The sequence below is a fragment of the Quercus lobata genome, chromosome 2 (genome assembly GCF_001633185.2).
Source record: "Quercus lobata isolate SW786 chromosome 2, ValleyOak3.0 Primary Assembly, whole genome shotgun sequence".
NCBI classification, from domain to species: Eukaryota; Viridiplantae; Streptophyta; class Magnoliopsida; order Fagales; family Fagaceae; genus Quercus; species Quercus lobata.
In genome coordinates this window covers 626,888-643,968 of record NC_044905.1, presented here as the reverse complement: position 1 = coordinate 643,968, position 17,081 = coordinate 626,888, and the positions used below count along the sequence as shown (strand labels likewise).

General features: G+C 34.5%; 2 protein-coding genes across 3 annotated transcripts; one reads left to right on the top strand and one right to left on the bottom strand.

Moving 5' to 3' along the window:
• The first annotated feature begins 6,010 nt into the window (after nucleotides 1-6,010).
• LOC115969296 (protein ALP1-like) lies at nucleotides 6,011-8,006 on the top strand. Its single transcript, XM_031088917.1, has one exon. It carries the CDS (start codon nucleotides 6,189-6,191, stop codon nucleotides 7,719-7,721), a length of 1,533 nt encoding a protein of 510 aa, XP_030944777.1. The 5' UTR covers nucleotides 6,011-6,188; the 3' UTR covers nucleotides 7,722-8,006.
• Nucleotides 8,007-10,915: 2,909 nt separating this feature from the next.
• Nucleotides 10,916-16,281, bottom strand: LOC115969311 (RNA-binding protein 1-like). Of its 2 annotated transcripts, XM_031088939.1 has the most exons (6): nucleotides 16,085-16,281; nucleotides 15,487-15,596; nucleotides 15,117-15,378; nucleotides 14,769-14,830; nucleotides 13,777-13,858; nucleotides 10,916-11,286 (listed from the first exon to the last, which is right to left on the bottom strand). In XM_031088939.1, exons 1-6 carry the CDS (start codon nucleotides 16,134-16,136, stop codon nucleotides 11,174-11,176), a joined length of 681 nt encoding a protein of 226 aa, XP_030944799.1. In that variant the 5' UTR covers nucleotides 16,137-16,281; the 3' UTR covers nucleotides 10,916-11,173. The 2 variants fall into 2 exon arrangements, with proteins under 2 accessions (XP_030944799.1, XP_030944806.1); XM_031088946.1 differs by lacking the exon at nucleotides 14,769-14,830 and having other exon boundaries at nucleotides 15,124-15,378.
• Nucleotides 16,282-17,081: the final 800 nt, after the last annotated feature.

The following is a 17,081-nucleotide window of genomic DNA, read 5'->3' as shown; positions in this document are numbered from 1 at the left end:
TGAAATTGCAAATGTCTAGCCGAGACTTGATCTTAGAGCTTCAAGAATGCATACATTTTAGTGTTCATCTTTGACCATAAGAATCCACTAGTCTATAGACGTGTTGGAGGCATTGTGGCATTACTTATTTAGTTACAACGCATCCACCCCTGAAGCAGAAGAGCACCTTCCTCGAAAAGCAGATGTATTATGTTGACTGTCTGTCTGTCACGTTGTCATTCTGTCCATGAATAAAACGGTTTTTGAATGTGTGGGAAAAGAAAAATATGGCAATTTTTGCCGCCGAACAGCAAAATCTGAGGAAAACCCCAAGTTACACGTTTGCTTTTTCGTTCTAGTTCACACTGATATGATGCCAGAAAGAAGAACCGGAATCAAGCATTAAAAACTTTTGTAATGAAAAGTTGGTTAGTTCAGATTCAACAATATATATATTCCCGCCAGTCTCTTGGGGGTGTATTGGCCTTATTAGTTTCTCAAAAATTGAAATCTAGATGATTTGGACTTGTATTAAAGTACAAATCCAACTTTTTCCAGCTCTGCGGGGATTTTAATTTTTTGCTTTTGTATCACGTAAAGAATTTCTTCCTTCCGAGTAGGACATGGACATTGCAGGCTAGGATTTATGACTTATTACACAAAAGTTAAATCTCTCCATTCTCAGCTTAAAATCACAAATAAGTCTCTTTCAATTGGCAATTTGGAAGTCCTTGTTTGTTGTGTCAGCTTTAATTTTTTATGTGAAGAAGACTTGGACGATTTTAAGACACAATCAATGAACGTGGTTGATGCTCTCTGTGTGTGTGTGATAGCTTTCTCTTTTTTTGACCTTTTCCAATTGGTTAATTTCGGCCACGGAGTTGTACCTAGGGGTCAAAAGGGCAGCGTATATTGTTGAATTTTGTTACCTCCAGGATCGAGGTAGGCCCCACCTAACTTACGGACTTACATTTTTATCAACCTTTCGGCGGATCTCCTTATAAAATATATATATATACAAAAAGCCAAATGTCGAAATATAATCCTTATATACTGCTTCTTGTACACATTATAGAATTTCTTTGATTTAAATCAACCCAAGTTTGCAAAAATGAAAAGAAGAAGTAAATATACTTTAATCATCTATCATCATCCATTGTTCTTAGTGACATAGTAGTGACGTGGCATGTGTGGCGCTCGACCTCACTCCTCACTTTGGGCTTAGATGCAATGTTTTTTTTGCCTCCGGCTTATTTAATAAGTTTTTTAAAACTTTATTTTTTCTCACTTTGTCAAAATATAAATACTTTCAAGTTTCAACAAAAAGCAATTGACCAAAAAAAAAGCTATTGACAAAAAGTTAAATAAGTTGATACCAAATATACACACAATTGAGACTAAGTGGAGGGTCTCTCTTACATTGGTCTTAATATTAAAGATATTGTTTCTATTGCAAGGTCTTTACGGATTCATTCATTCTTCTCATATTAGGAGGCAGAACAATTTTGTAACTTATGTCTTAGCCAAGAGGACTATGCTTTCTTTTCATTTATAAGTCTAGATAGAATATATTCCACGAGACATTTTAGTTTTTTTGTTACTTATGATATTCCAGTTATTTGAATGAAAAATAATTCGTATTGATCCTAAAAAAGAAGGGAAAAAAAGGACTAAGTGGAGGAAGCTCCCACCCAAGTTGACTTTTGAGATTGTTCTAGAAATTATATGTTTATATATATATATATATATATATATATATATATATATCCAAGATTTTCCCATTTTGAATTCTGATTATATTTTATAAGAGCAATCGCATCAATTTGTGCAAATATCTTTGACTATTTTAGCATAAAAACCTATTTTGTCTATTCTACACAATCACTTTTCCAAAATCTTCACATCAAATTATCTATTTTACACTATATTTCATTTATATATCAATTTTTCTTGATTTTTTTTAGTTGTTTTTTTTTTTTTCACACACAGTAACTACCATCTACTGTCTTCATTTATTTTTGAGATATGTAAAGAAAAAATGAAAAACAAAATGCAAAATGAATAGTGACAATGTAAACTTACAAGATTATTGTAGCAACAATGTATTTTTACATGGGAAATACTAACGAGTGTCCTTAGGGTATTGGTTAAGAATTCAATTAAAGAAAGTTTTTATGGGAAAAGAAAAAAATAATTAATGTTTTGATAGCTTTTTTTATTTCTCATAAAAGTGATGTCAAAATTTTGTTAAAATGAATTATTAATGAGTGCCTTAAGAGCACTCGTTAACATGACCATTTTTACATAACTTTGCATAGACTTATCATGTGAATGATTTTTGGGTTTGGTTGGGTAAAATGTGATTTTTTTTTTTTTTTTTCTATTATACAAGCACTAATGCGAGTGATCTACCGAAGAGTCTTATTTGTTTTAGGACCAATCACCACACACCCTGTATAAGAATCACATTAACATCAATATAAGATATAAAATAAAGTCCAGCCATCACTTCTTTAAGAATATAGCCTAAATTTCACCTCTATTGATTTTAGTACCAGCGAGTGCCTTGTCGACCCCAACAACATATTTATATTGTTTTTATTTTCATTAGTGGCGTTCATAATTTCGAGATCAGACTGATCAAACAGTTTCAATTTTGTGAGTGATGTTCCAATTTAAGGTTTAAAAAGCTTCGAGATCAGACTGATCAAACAAGTTCAAATTTTGAGAGTGATTTAGCAATTTATGGTTAAAAACATGGGAAAAGTTAACAAACATTATACTTTATCTACTTAAGAGTTCAGACTAATGAAGATAAAATGATCTAAACTTGTCTTATTTTTAATCATGGGTCTACGGGTGGAGCTGGACCAAAACTATGAGGAAATAACGTGTAATTTTTTCCAAAAATATAAAAATAAAAATCAAATCAAGCCAGCTCCGACGTCAATGACAGAAGGGTTACAATACATAATGAATTTGTTTTGCCTTTTTCTATCATGTATCATCATGTGATCAGAATTAGATTATTAACAAAAGACAAACGGTTGATCATTGATCTTCAATCAATAAATCAAACAATCTGAATTAGATTATATTATTCATATCTTTGGTTATGATGACTTTTTAAGCTCCTGATTTTGTGGTAGACTATGATTGTTTTATCTGCTTGATTAAGAGGTTTATAAAGTTATTGGACAAATCTGAAAATCTCATCTCATCAATAAAGCTAAATCTCGATTCCTTTCTAAATATTTCATAAATTTCAGCAAAATGTAAATGCTTGTTAGATTTTTTTTTTTTTTTTGGGTTAATTATGCTTTATAGGACTTACACCCTCCTATCCTCTCCATCTTCTTCAAAAGAATAATTCTTACTCATTAAACCCTATTTACAATGGTCAAACTTGCAATTTCCTCTTAAGAGAAAACATATATATGACTATGAAAGTCTAGCCTTCAATGTCCTTATTTTGAATTTTAGGTAAACTATTGAAGAAACTCATCGCTCTTATTTTTTCATTATTTCCTAAAACTCCAATTTATTTATTTATTTACAATATAGAAATTCTACTCTAACTTAATCTAAGTATATATGTGTGAAACTCCTTCTTAAAAACTTGAACCGCGTTCTTTGCCCCCCCCCCCACACCGTACAAGTATTTATACTTGTAGAGTGACCATTGTACTAAGGATATGCAAAGGTCTTTAAGCTTCAATTATAATGTGTGGTTTGTGGTTTTTTGTTTTTTGTTTTTTTTTTTTAAGGGTTGGGACTTGGGAGGAAGGGAAGAGTATCACTCTACACACTAATAGATATAAAAATAACTCGATTTCAATATATTTCATCAAAAAAAAAAAAAAATCTATATCAATATATAGGACAGCATATTTTATGGGTTACTTGAGATCATGTATTATTTTACAGCAATATTGTACTAGTTGTTTATTCAATGAAAGTATTCTCCTTGAGACTTCACTAATTTTTACCTATGGCTTTATAATCTACTGTAGACTGTAGAGTAATGAATTAAGTCAAATAGGAAAGGAAACAAGATAGGGGGAGGAGAACAAAACAAAAAGAATTAAAAAATAATAATAATAATTTTAGCGTTCACACTGCATTTAGGCTAGCTACAGAAAATTGATGAAAGCTCTCTCTTTTCAACGAAGATTGCTTTCCCAAAATTGGATTGTCTTTGTCCTTAATGTGAAATGAGTTTTTTTTTTTTAATCTTATGGTTGGACACAAATTCCGGTAGAACCATCCATGTCAGCATGAAGGGAAGGGAAGGCCCACCGGGAATATCAGATACTTTGTATCCAATATATTGGCCCACCAAAAAGTGGGTCCAATTTGGCACACTTTTTAGTTTCGAAAATTGGTGCAGATTCTGCAAGCAAAACTTGTACTGTAATATTAGGAAGGAATTAATTAGAGAGGAGGATTGATATAGATATTAGATATTAGATGTAGATATTCTTCCCTAGGTAAGAGAAGAGCAGAGCACTGAGTCTGGAAGGAAACTTCTTGGAAGGACACATAACATAAAAATACAAAACCGCGTCATCCCAACCAATGTCACCGTCCCATTACCATTTACCAACCGTCACCACATCCCCTTCCTTTACTATTTTCTATTCTCTTTTCTCCACACATCCCCACAACCGCGTTCACACCTCATTCTTCCTTCGCCCTTTTATTCCATGCTTTGCTATCTATCATAACAACTACCCACTTCTTCACTTCATTGGTTCTCCTCACCCACATTATTCCTTTTTTATTATGGTGTTTTTATTATTTTCAATTTGGTAGGGGTCATCAATTCATGTAAATTTACCCCCTTTACAAGGCCCATTTCATTTAAAATTATAATTTCCTCCTAATAATTAATTTTATGTTGTAGGTAGTTGATTAAAAGGAAAGAATGGAGCAATTAGAAGATTCTCTTGATTGATCGAACAATATTAACTTTTGTTGAAATATTACCCTTTCTGTAAGGAAAATCTAAGGTTAACTTGAGGTGAGAGTTGGCTAAAGATAATCTGATGATTAAACCAACACTATACTATTTTCTACACTCAAATTCTTAGAGTAACCATTATTAGAAATGTCATATCTAGATCAACAATGCAAACTCCCATTCTTAGGCAAATTTGAGTTCATTTAATGTGATTGAAACCTGGTGAGATGCGATAAATGCTGACATGAAAGAAAGATGACAATGTTTAGTAAGCTCTTCTTTTGAGGAAGATGTATGGCCTGATCAGAGGGAAGATTCCTTCAAGCACTTAATTGAGTTTTTGAGGTACTCAATTCATCATAAGGTGATGAAAAGTCCAATTAGCTGAGACAATGATTAATGTCATGCATCACCTTAACAATTTTTGTCATTGTACTAAGACAAGTTGGCCTAGTCCCTTCATCACTAATCCTAACTAGCTAGTTTTGAACCCCTTTGTACACATATGACAGTAGAAAGAGGTATATAACATTTTTAGCATACTTCTCTTAATTAAAGAACAAAACTTAAATTATCAAGGCATTTTTTTTAATTAACAATGCAACTTAACAAACGTGTTTTATATAAATAAGTTAAACTCATGGATTTTTGAAACTACGATTTTTCATATTTAATAAATGAAGCAACACTTTAATTGAATGAAATTAACCGTTGCTCTTAAAGTTATTCTAATATCACAACTTTTATCATACAATTTTCCATAATTATCATACATGACAAATTGTAATGGACTGCTTATTACTTTTACATAAATCCACTATATTTGCTCCACCATTTACGGTATTCCTTATTAGAATTGTGGTACAAAAAGTTGTGGTCCTAGATTTTCTCATTTTATTATCCTTTGTCAAAATGCTTTTTTGAACGATGAGGATTAGTCCTTGGTATGGTAAGTGGACGTGTAAAGATGAAGTCCAGAGTAGCAAGGATGGAGTGTACCACAACATAAACATGCCCTGGTCATTATTGTAGTCTGATATTAGATACAAAACTAAGCCATCAGCTTTTTCAATCTTTGCGTTGACACATTGTTTCGTTCACACTCTTGAAAGCCAAGACTAAGACCTTTCCCCTCTCTCTCTCTCTCTATCTCTGCGTGTCTCAATTCTCAACCCCTTCCCTTCCCTTCCCTTTTGTTATAATAAACCCAGAAAACTCTTTAACACTTGTCTCACATCGGCAAGAAATGAAAGACAACAACTCCAAGAAGCGGCAGAGAAAGCTCGAAGATGAGGGAGCTGAGGCTGAAGATGGAGACAGTGACAAAGAACTCAACATGAACAACAGCAACAACAACAATAAGAAGACGAAGAATAACAATACTAGGAAGAAGAAGACGACGACTAAGGATTTGAAGGGTATTCTTACTTCCTATATTTTATTAGAAGAAGAGGAAAAACAGGAGCAAGAAGAGCTGGACAGAGACGCCAATGAAGAGAGGCTCTTCATCGATTCAAACCACAGGAAGAAAACCAAACAAATGGTCGACTACTACTACTCCAACATCCAAGACTATTGCACCGAAGTCGACCAAACCTCACGTAAAAAATCCCGCCTTTCTTTCGCTGTAACTGGCGCTGTTGCCTCCGCCGCCGCCGCCGCTGTTGCCGTCTCCGGCGACGAAAAGGCCGTCTCGAACCTCCGGAGCGAAAGTACCCATCGAAGGTTGTGGGTCAAAGACAGGTCGAACGCGTGGTGGGACGAGTGTAACAGTCCGGATTTCCCAGAAGAAGAGTTCAAGAAAGCGTTTCGAATGGGTCGAGCCACGTTCGATTCGATTTGCGAGGAGCTCAATTCGGTGATAGCCAAGGAAGACACCACTCTCCGCAATGCGATTCCGGTGAAACAAAGGGTCGCCGTTTGTTTGTGGAGGCTAGCCACCGGGGACCCACTTCGACTCGTGTCCAAACGTTTCGGCCTAGGCATCTCGACTTGTCATAAACTGGTTCTCGAGGTTTGTTCCGCTATTCGAACGGTGTTAATGCCTAAGTATTTGCAATGGCCCGATGAGAATGCGGTGAGAAAAATTAAAGAGGAGTTCGAGTCGATTTCGGGGATTCCAAACGTTGTCGGGTCGATGTACACGACACACATACCTATTATAGCGCCTAAGGTAAGTGTTGCTGCTTACTTTAATAGGAGACATACTGAGAGGAACCAAAAAACCTCGTATTCGATTACGGTTCAAGGTGTTGTGGACCCCAAAGGGGTATTTAGTGACGTGTGCATTGGATGGCCTGGATCGATGCCTGATGATCAGGTGCTTGAGAAAAGTGCGCTTTATCATAGAGCAAATGGGGGGCTTTTAAAGGGTGTTTGGATTGTTGGGAATTCTGGGTACCCTTTGTTGGATTGGGTTTTGGTGCCTTATACACATCCTAATCTGACTTGGCCTCAGAATGCGTTTAATGAGAAGATCGGGGAGATTCAAAGGGTGGCTAAGGATGCATTTGCTAGATTGAAAGGGAGGTGGTGTTGTTTGCAAAAGAGGACTGAGGTGAAACTACAAGACTTGCCTGTCGTGCTTGGGGCTTGTTGTGTTTTGCATAATATTTGTGAGTTGAGGAATGAGGAAATGGATCCGGAGTTTCGGTTTGAGCTTGTTGATGATGAGATGGTTCCAGAACAGGCTGTGAGATCGAATGCGTCAACCAAGGCTAGGGATGCCATTGCTCATAATATTTTGCATCATGGAATTGGAGGCACTCGGTTTGTGTAGTGGAATTCTTTTTTCTTTTTTCTTTTTTTTGTTCTTTTGCTTGTTAATTGTTATTGACTCTCTCATAGTATGTTTTATACAAGTTATTCATCATTATTTGTTGAAGGGGGTCTGTGAAAGAAATATATATAGTTTCCCCTACCACAAATGGATGGCTTTAGTCTTCGTAGACAACCTTAAGTTGTACCTAAAAAAACAAAACATCACTGAAACATGCTGTAACCTAGGTTCCATACTTCAATTACCAAAATATCAGATGAATACAATCAAGCAACTTTTTTAATTCTTTTGTTTGCTATGAATTATGAATCTTAATGTAGTAAGTTTACTAGCATTCTCCTAAGTTCGATGGCAATGCATTTTTTGTTTTAAAAATTTTTTTAAATGCGTCTTGATTTTAGAATATGCTTCTAGTTTTACCCGATTATGGTTCCCCATAATCAGCTTGTCTCCTCATGCCTAGCAAGATACTTGCAGAGGACGACAATTATATTCTCAAGTAGAAGAGTCTTTCCTCTAATGTCTCTGAAACTGAGGAAGTAAAAGCATGTGCTCGATCCTTATCAGTTGTTGAGGATCTATTACTGATCCCAAAAACGTTGGGACTTCAGCTTAGTTGTCAATTTTGTTGTGTATGAAACTGAATCTGCTTCTTGTTTGTCGCAGCAATTGTTCATTGGACAGTTTAAGGCAAAGTGATTCTGACCCCTGCTACACTGATTGTTCACAGTGATTTTTAGTTCCAGCACTGCACACTGTTTGGTTTGAATTTATTAACAACTGATATGATGATTCTTGCGTGAAATTGAGCTTAAGTTGGAAGTGGAAATTTTTTTCCAAATGATGTTGAGTGCTTTTGCCTTATTTTTTGTTTGATTTTGAGTACTTCCATGATCTGGACAATAGTTTAATCTGTTGGGAGATTTCATTGGTAGAATTGATGTCTGAAGCTGGAAAAAGTTTCACTTTTAGAAGACAAAAATGATGTAGTTTTTTGGATTAATATGTGGAATTGGAAATGAATATTTGGAGCCGTCATAGGTAGAGAACTGGCTTGGAAATTTGGGATTGTGGGTTCTTGACTATCAAGCTTCACTATTACAGGTCTGCAGCAATTACATTGGGCCAATAGAATTAGGTCTTTAGAGGAGGAAATTCCTTAGTTCCTTAGATGTTTGACATGATTGCTTTGAGCTTTGTCCTTTATCAATTGGTTTATGTAAATCGGTACGGCAAAACCATTGATTTTAATTTCAAAGAATATGCTATTGGTTAGTTTCCATTAATCCAAGCACCAATATTCCAAAACCTCCGAGGAGCGTTTGGTTTGGGGGCCTCCATGTTAGTCCCCGCATCTAGATTCTTGGGAATATGTTATTGGACAATCTTTTTTTTCTTTTTCTTTTTTCTAGAGGAAAGTTATGGACAATCTTGAAGCTTGGAAATTTACTATTCTTGAGAATATAAGATTTTAATATACCTAAAAATATGTTAATTTAGTAATTAAATGTCATATCTCTACATTCTATAAAATAAAATAGACCTAAAGATAGTTTCAATTAAGTTATTAATTTTTGTTTGCACACAATGCTGTGTCCTAATTCTTAACCATATCAGTGTTGGTGTTGGTATTGGTGTCCATGCTTCTTAGTCCATCGCGCATAATGACAAGATTCCAAGTTTGGCTAATAAATATGCATAAAATAGAGATGAGTAATATGAATTGAAATCAGTTGTAATAGTTAGGGTTATTGTACCATGTAATTATCATCTCATATGAAATATAAAGTTAATTGGATAAAAAGTAAAAGGTTAAAAAAGTTTTTTTTTTTTTTTTTTAATTTTTAAAAAACAATTACCCTTTCAACTTTGATATCTCAATATGAGATGGTAATTTCATGGTGAACCAGATTCAAATCTTGTACTTATCTTGTATATGAAAGTAAGCATCTTTATAAGTAGGAGAAGAATGACTGATGAATATGATTCTTGTTAACCAATTAACTAGAGAAAGCTCTAAATTAATATATGGGCTTAGAATAACTAACTTCAAATTCAGTGACAGATCAATAGGGAATGGATACCAGTAAGCAGTAAGTGGACGGAAGGGTTGTGAGCCCCCTCCAGTTAATCTTTCCACCCAATTCCAAACTAAGGATACTGAGACGTGTTCTGTTCTCTTTTCAAAGCTTAGTTTACCTAACAGGGAGGTTGCCCTACAAATTTATATATATATTATTAGTCCAAGTGGTTTTGGAATTTGGTAATTGTCTTAACTCTGGTTTCTTGTATCTCTTATTTGGTTTAAGAGATAAAGAAAATGGTGTGAAAAATAATCTTTCTGGGCCCACATAATTTTGTCGTCCCAATTTGGGAAGAAAATTAAGGAGAAAAAATGATACGGGTAATAAATTACACAAATATCTTCACCTTTATTGCACTTACCTACCCTTCACTTTACCATCTCTTCACATAATAATTAATTTATATAAATTACATTTTTCATCCTCCCACTCTTCTCTCCAACCAAATAAAAGAGTTTTCCACCCTCCCACTTTTCCACTCCTCCAACCAAACACACATGAGGAAAAACCAAAACATTTCTATCCTCCCACAAATTTTCCATCCTTCCACTTTTCCACTCCTTCAACCAAACAAAGCCTTATTGCCTGATACAAGGCCCGCAACAAAGTGACATTAATAAGTCATTAACCCCTATGGTGTTCAAATATGAATCAATCACTCTTCTATTTTTTTCCTGGAACTATTAACACGAGTGACTTCATATGTGCAGTCATCAAAGAACTTCATAGTAGGTCATTCTGAAGCTAATAGTCACCTGATGTGAATGCACTAAGGTATATGCAAATATGCTGGACTTTTTTACAAATGGCTGAGTCGTGATTTGGAAAGTCATACTGAAGTGAAATGGGCTCAAAGCCAGCAACATATTAGGAAACAGCATCGGCATATTTCAGATCAACCCTCTCCGTTCACACCAGTCAAAAAGCACCATCCATTCTCCATTCTCCATTCTCCATTCTGTTGACGTAGTAGATAAACAAGCACAATTCAATATTCCATGTAGGTACCTACTAAAGTCCAAAACCCAAATGCACTGGCAAGCCAATTTTGAATGAAAAAGGACTTGGTAACAAACATTGCATACCATTATAATATTGCACAAGTTCACGTCCAAAAGAATTCCTTAGAAAATGTATAATTGAGTACCCAAAATTTTTCATTTTAAAATGGGTCAAATATCTGGCATAGCAATCGCATATGACTTGGAGTATCATTACAAATGGTCATGAAAACTCTAACCACCACACATGCACCCACATGACAATGATGCCTTTTTGCTAAAACTGTTTCTAGTCCAACAAAATGCTGTACATATTGCGCTAATAACCCATCTACACAATTCAGCATGGAAGTTGAAGCCCTTGTAGTCAGCGTGGGACCCCATTTTGTTGCTCATCATGATCAGGTAGCTTGAATGGAAAATGTGCAAATTGGATCCTCAACACAGGGGCGTCAGGTTTCTTGTCATCAAACTTGTAACCTGAAGAAATCTCACATTCCACATAGATGATGCATTAACGACTGACTTTAAATTGATTTTCAGATATCAATTTCATCACACAAGACTTTTTTTTTTCTTCTTTATATAGATACTTCAGCACATCAATCTATGGCATCCGTTCCATGATGATTGTTTTTTATCATCAAGTCAAGACATCAATTGGTTTTTTGTGTAAGCAGAGTATGAACCCCAGATCTCTTAATCGATGATAAGAGAGTTTATCAGTTAAGCTAACTAGAGCTCACAATTTCATTACGCAAAACTACAATGAAAACATTTAAAAATAAGAGAATTAAAATTCACCTCTTTGTGGGATACCCTAACTACAATTTACCTCAGACGCTATCCTTGTATACTTTGCATTAATATGAAACTGTTGATTTTCCCACCCAATCAGCAGCAGATATGCATAACCTAATATGCCAATATGATGAAGACACTTTATTCTATATTTAGACCATCATTACACACTACCTTTCTTCAGGGGTGTTTGCCAATGTCATAGAACCTCATCAGCTAGGAACAATATAATAGGTTTTATTTGTTTTCAGTTTGTTAAAATTTGCAGTTCAAAAAACTTGTTCAAGAGTGGACCAGGTATCTTCCCAAAAGCAATATTAAGATTTGGTTATTTATTATTATTATTATTATTATTTTAAATGCACATGCATATTCCAACCTAAAACTAGTTTTAAAATTTGGCATTTTCACATACATAACCCACCAAAATTGGTTTTAGCCTAAGTCTAGAAAACGAGATATAAAATAAAATCAATTCACTCTTAAAATGGTTTTATTTTTGGTTCAGATTACATCAGAATTGAAACCAGTTTTGTGATTTGCCAAAAGAAACCCCTAAGATATTCTTCTTGCAAAATTTTACAAGGGGAAGGAAAAAATAAACTTGCAGAGAATTTACTATGAATAAAAGAAAATCAAAGAGAGAGAAGAATCACGAAGGCAAATGAAAATAGAATAGGAAATAAAAGAAAGAAAGAAAAAAAGAAAAAAGAAGCAGCAGTGGATAGAGTAATGATGTCAACTTAGGGGAAGCTGGGATCAGGTCTTTTGGTGTTGGATTGAGTTTGGGCTTGGCAGGGTGGGAGGGTTTGGAATCAGTTTGGATTGGAAATAGCCCAATTTCAACCAGCAGTACTGGCCAACCAAAGCGGAAAAGTGGGCAAGAACAGTGTGCTATGGTCATTGCTTGCTAGCCTGTTTTATATGTACATCTCTCTCTCTCTCTCTTCCCACAATGTTGTCATATTAGCTGATTTGGCTTTTCCACTCCCTTTTTGGTGAAGATTGACGAGGATGGAGATATATCAGGTGGCGAGTTTGGATAGCATTTGTTAGTAAGAAAAGTATTTTCCTTCTTTTCCTTTTTCCCTATTGAAAATGTGGGAAATGACTTTAAATTTCTACTAAAGATAGTTCCATCCAGACTCCATATAGGTAACTGGTTTAACCCAATTTTCATATTCTAAAATTTAGTAAATTCAATGTATATTATGTATATTGCCAAGACCTTTGTAGCTCAATTGGTTGACACCTCATGGTGTTTCCAACGGAGAATCAGAGTTCAAGTCCCCCCTCCCCCAACCATAGAATTATCAAAAAAAAAATTAAAAAAAAAAAAAAAGATAAAGAAAAACCCATCTGATAACCATATATGCTGGATTTACTAAGAGTTTCTTCAAATATAATTTTTATTTTTAATTTAAAAATTGTTATTATGTATATTAATACATTAAAATTGTTGAATAAATAAATTAATCTATTGGTGTTCTTGTCAAACTTAAATGTGTGTGTGTGTTTAGAGAGTGAGGGAGTTGTCCGATTAAGTGATTATGTCTCTTAGTAGTATAAATAAGAGTTGATGACATGCCCCTTTTGTCATTAGCCACCCAAGTCATGTGAACTTCACATGAAAGTTTAGCGTTAATGTTGATAGAAAAAAGTAACAAGTTCAATTTTAATAGACCATAGAGAGATTTAGTGTCAATTTTCAGAAGCTAGGGAGATGATATATATAAATTGTTATTGGGGTATACCACATGGAGATAAAATTGTAATATACCCTAAAATTAATCACATTAGCTAAAGTAATGTATATCTCAGCGGGAACTTCTACTTCTTCCCGTGGATGCAGATTGAGATCAAGGTTCCACTGGGGGTTTGAGCTCGATGAGCCTGAACCCCAAATCAGTTGGAAAATGGTAGTGTATGAATATTGATTTATAACCTGAAATTTATGTTTTGTAATTTAATCAAACTTAAATTGTATGTTCTGAGCAAATTCATATATTAGCATACAGGCGCCCTTGGTAAAATCACAGGTTTATATACCATAGAAATGTTCTATTCCTTGTTCCATATCTCCTAAAGGAACAAAAGGGCAAAAGATTATCCCCAAAAGCATTAGCAGATAGATGTCAAATAATCATAAATTATTTATATATAATTTACCTTGAAGAGCTTCCATGGCAGTCAGAGCACAATTAGAGTCGACAAACTCCACAAAGCACAAAACCATAGCCTTATCTCCGCTCTGCAGTTTACTCGTTTATCAAACTACTAGTTAAACATGTGAGAAAAAAATCAAGAGTATATCATGCAAACATTTCATTTTCAAAACATGTCAACAACAAAACCTATGCTCCCTGAAGAAATACTAATGACAAGTTGATGTGTACAGCCTGATTGCTTGGATATATACAATGAAAATTGAACCATAAAGCAGATCTTCTCATAAGATGAAACCTAACAGTCGTAAGATTTGATAATATGACAGAGGCCTGATAGACTAAATTAGCAAAACTGAAACAAATCAAAATGACTGTATATAGCTAAAATCTTCATTTCTTTTCTAAGTTTACATGAGCAGAACTTCTCAAAATTTTAAAAAAAAGTCACACATGACTTGTAGAATTTTACGTGATTTATGATTTATCTGCCAATGAGCTCTAACTAAAATGGGTTGGTGGTTCAAGACCCACCAAGTGTGTGTGTAATTTACTAATCAATATGTGTGTGTGTTGGCAGTTTCAAAGCAAATGAATTCAAATTCTTAAAAATATTTCCAAGTAAATTTATAATTATTAGATTCTCTAAGTGGATTTCTACCAATCTATTTTGGGCAGGAACTACAAATCTAGAACACAAACGGCTGCTGAAAACTCCCTCCCTCTCTCCTGGCAGTTTCAAAGCAAATAAAATCAAGCTTTTACAAAATATCCTTTTTTATTCTTTTTTTCACAAAATATCTACAGGGACTTAATAATTATTGGATTCTCTAAGTGGATCTCTTCCAATCTATTTTGGCTCCCTCTCTCAAAGTTGAAATTATTTTTATACACATGATCAAAGGTATTCCTATTTTCAAACAGATTCTGCCCTCCCCACAAACAAAAAAAAAAGAAAAGAAAAGAAAAAGGAAGAAGGTTTATTTGTAGACTTACACGCCTGGGTTCCTTGTGAACAACTTTGATATCTTTATAGCCAATAAATGGACGGAAAAGATCTTTTATTTTATGTCAAGGTTCCAAATGACAGCAGATAACTAATGATCTTCAAGAACATTACAGTAAATTTCCTTAAAGTTTGATATAGAAACAGTTCCCACCAAATGGGGAATGAGAAGTATGATTTTTAAAAACTATAAATCCATGTAATATGAAAGAATGAAAGCTCAACCAAATTCCCCTGTTAAAAAGTAAAAATAGCACTGAGCAACACAAGATATGACACACAAACACAAATGGCATGATAACATGAAAATACATTGCAAAGGAAAAGGAAAAGGATACGGCCTACTTCTCTTCGGGTACAGTCATTTGGAAGTTTATCAACAAAGAGAACGTTGGATTCCCGACCTGGAACTGCGACACCATCAAGATTTCTCAAAGAGGTAGGTCGTTCATTACTCACATCACGAATGGTTTGGGTAATGCCGGATGTAAGGTCCTGTCTTTGGGTAGAATCGTTTAGAGGAGATGGGAATCCCTTAATGCTAGGTCCAGTAGCGGCAATAGCATCAAAGCCATATGCCCCAGGTTGCAAGGAATTTATCTGCAACCAAAATCACACAACACAACACAACACATATGTTTGTTACACACATTATTATTATTATTATTATTATTATTATTATTAAAAGTCTTTCAAAAATTTGCTTACATCTTTGTTGAGGAAATCAGAAGAAGAAGGATGCATGTCAGTGGAGGCCAATGCCAATGATGGGGGTTCGGATGAGAGATAGCCCGGAAAGGAAGGCCTTGAAACACTGGCTGTTATGTTAAGATAATGTGTGTTAAGATCAATGCTATAACTACTACCATTCGTCTCAATTAAATCAAATTCATATTAAGAACAACAGTCCAATTTGTCTATAAATAACAAAAACAACGACGACGACGAAGCCTTAGTCCCAAAATTTAGGAAAGTTGGTTACAGATTGTGAAGAGAGTAATTAGGGTTGGCCACATCACATCACATGTATTAGAGTTGTTATTTGATTGAGGACAATCATGTCCTCTACAGTCTTACATATAATTTTGTAATATAAACGTGAACAAATAATCATATGATAAAGATAAAAAAAAAAAGATATTAATTATCATATGACATTTACTCTACAGTTTGTCATATGATATGAAATAGAGATAGAAATGTACAAGTTCATCGGAGTAAGTCTAAGACTAAGACTAAATTTGGAAATTTAATTAAAAGGCAGAAGCAGCAGCAGTTTGGATGGATGGATGGATGGATGGATTACCTCTATCTCTATCTGCCATGCCTGCACCGTATCTACTGTACGGATCCGCCATGTCTCTCTCTCTCAGCTTCGCCCTCTCTCTCTAGCTTGGCCTGAAACCCCTTCCGTTTTAACTTTTAAACGACGTCGTTTGATCGTTAATTGCCTAATGGCTTCTACCGGTTTGGTTCGCACTTTTTCTTTTTTTTGTGTGTCTGTGTGTGTTATGAACTTATGATAGCTATTAAAAATTTTAAATTATATAAAATTTAATAAAAAGATAATTTTAATATGTCAATATTACAAAGAAAAATTAATTATTCAAAATCTTTATAAAAAAAAAAAAAGGAAGAAAAATTTAATACATCTATGTCATCAAAAAAATAAAACTAAATATATAAAGCCTTACAATTTCTTTCTACTAACAAGATAAAAATGTAAGAATGAATTGATGAGAGATAAAATGAGAATTGAAAATCTTGAAATTAGAATTGTAGGGCTGATGGGCCTAGTAGCATATATTGGGCTAGGGGTTCAGTTCAAGGACGGATAAACGTTGTTATAGAGGTTGGTGTTAATAAATAAAGGAAGGGATCTGGCCATGATGTTCAGGGAAGGTGGTCCAAAGAGGGATGCTTCCTCAACTAAGCAAGGCAGAGGTCAGAAAATGCGGTATGTCATCTAGAACAATGTTTTTGGGAGTTGCTTCCTCAACTAAGCAAGGCAGAGGTCAGAAAATGCGGTATGTCATCTAGAACAATGTTTTGGGAGTTTCTATTGATAAGGATGCATGTCATGAAAGTATGGGAGCTATGAAATATCTAAAAGAAAGCTATTACCACCGCATTAAATGCTCTATAGCTAAATCTCTGGCCACATTAATGAAGAAGTGATACCTAAACAGCAATTTTTAGCTTTACAGCTACTCCCGAAAGACTCTAGGAAGATGCTGATGGGACAAGAATCAACATTAGCAATTTAATCTACATGTAGATAGTAGAGATGAAAGGAGGGATAT

What these genes read in the sequence shown, in the direction of transcription:
- LOC115969311 (XM_031088939.1), bottom strand. Translation starts at nt 16,136, where the DNA reads ATGGCGGATCCGTACAGTAGATACGGTGCAGGCATGGCAGATAGAGAT. An exon ending in CTGATTTCCTCAACAAAGAT is followed by an intron (nt 15,379 to 15,486) that starts GTAAGCAAATTT and finishes TTTTGGTTGCAG; the next exon opens with ATAAATTCCTTGCAACCTGG. An exon ending in TGCCATGGAAGCTCTTCAAG is followed by an intron (nt 11,287 to 13,776) that starts GTAAATTATATA and finishes AGATTTCTTCAG; the next exon opens with GTTACAAGTTTGATGACAAG.
- LOC115969296 (XM_031088917.1), top strand. Translation starts at nt 6,189, where the DNA reads ATGAAAGACAACAACTCCAAGAAGCGGCAGAGAAAGCTCGAAGATGAG.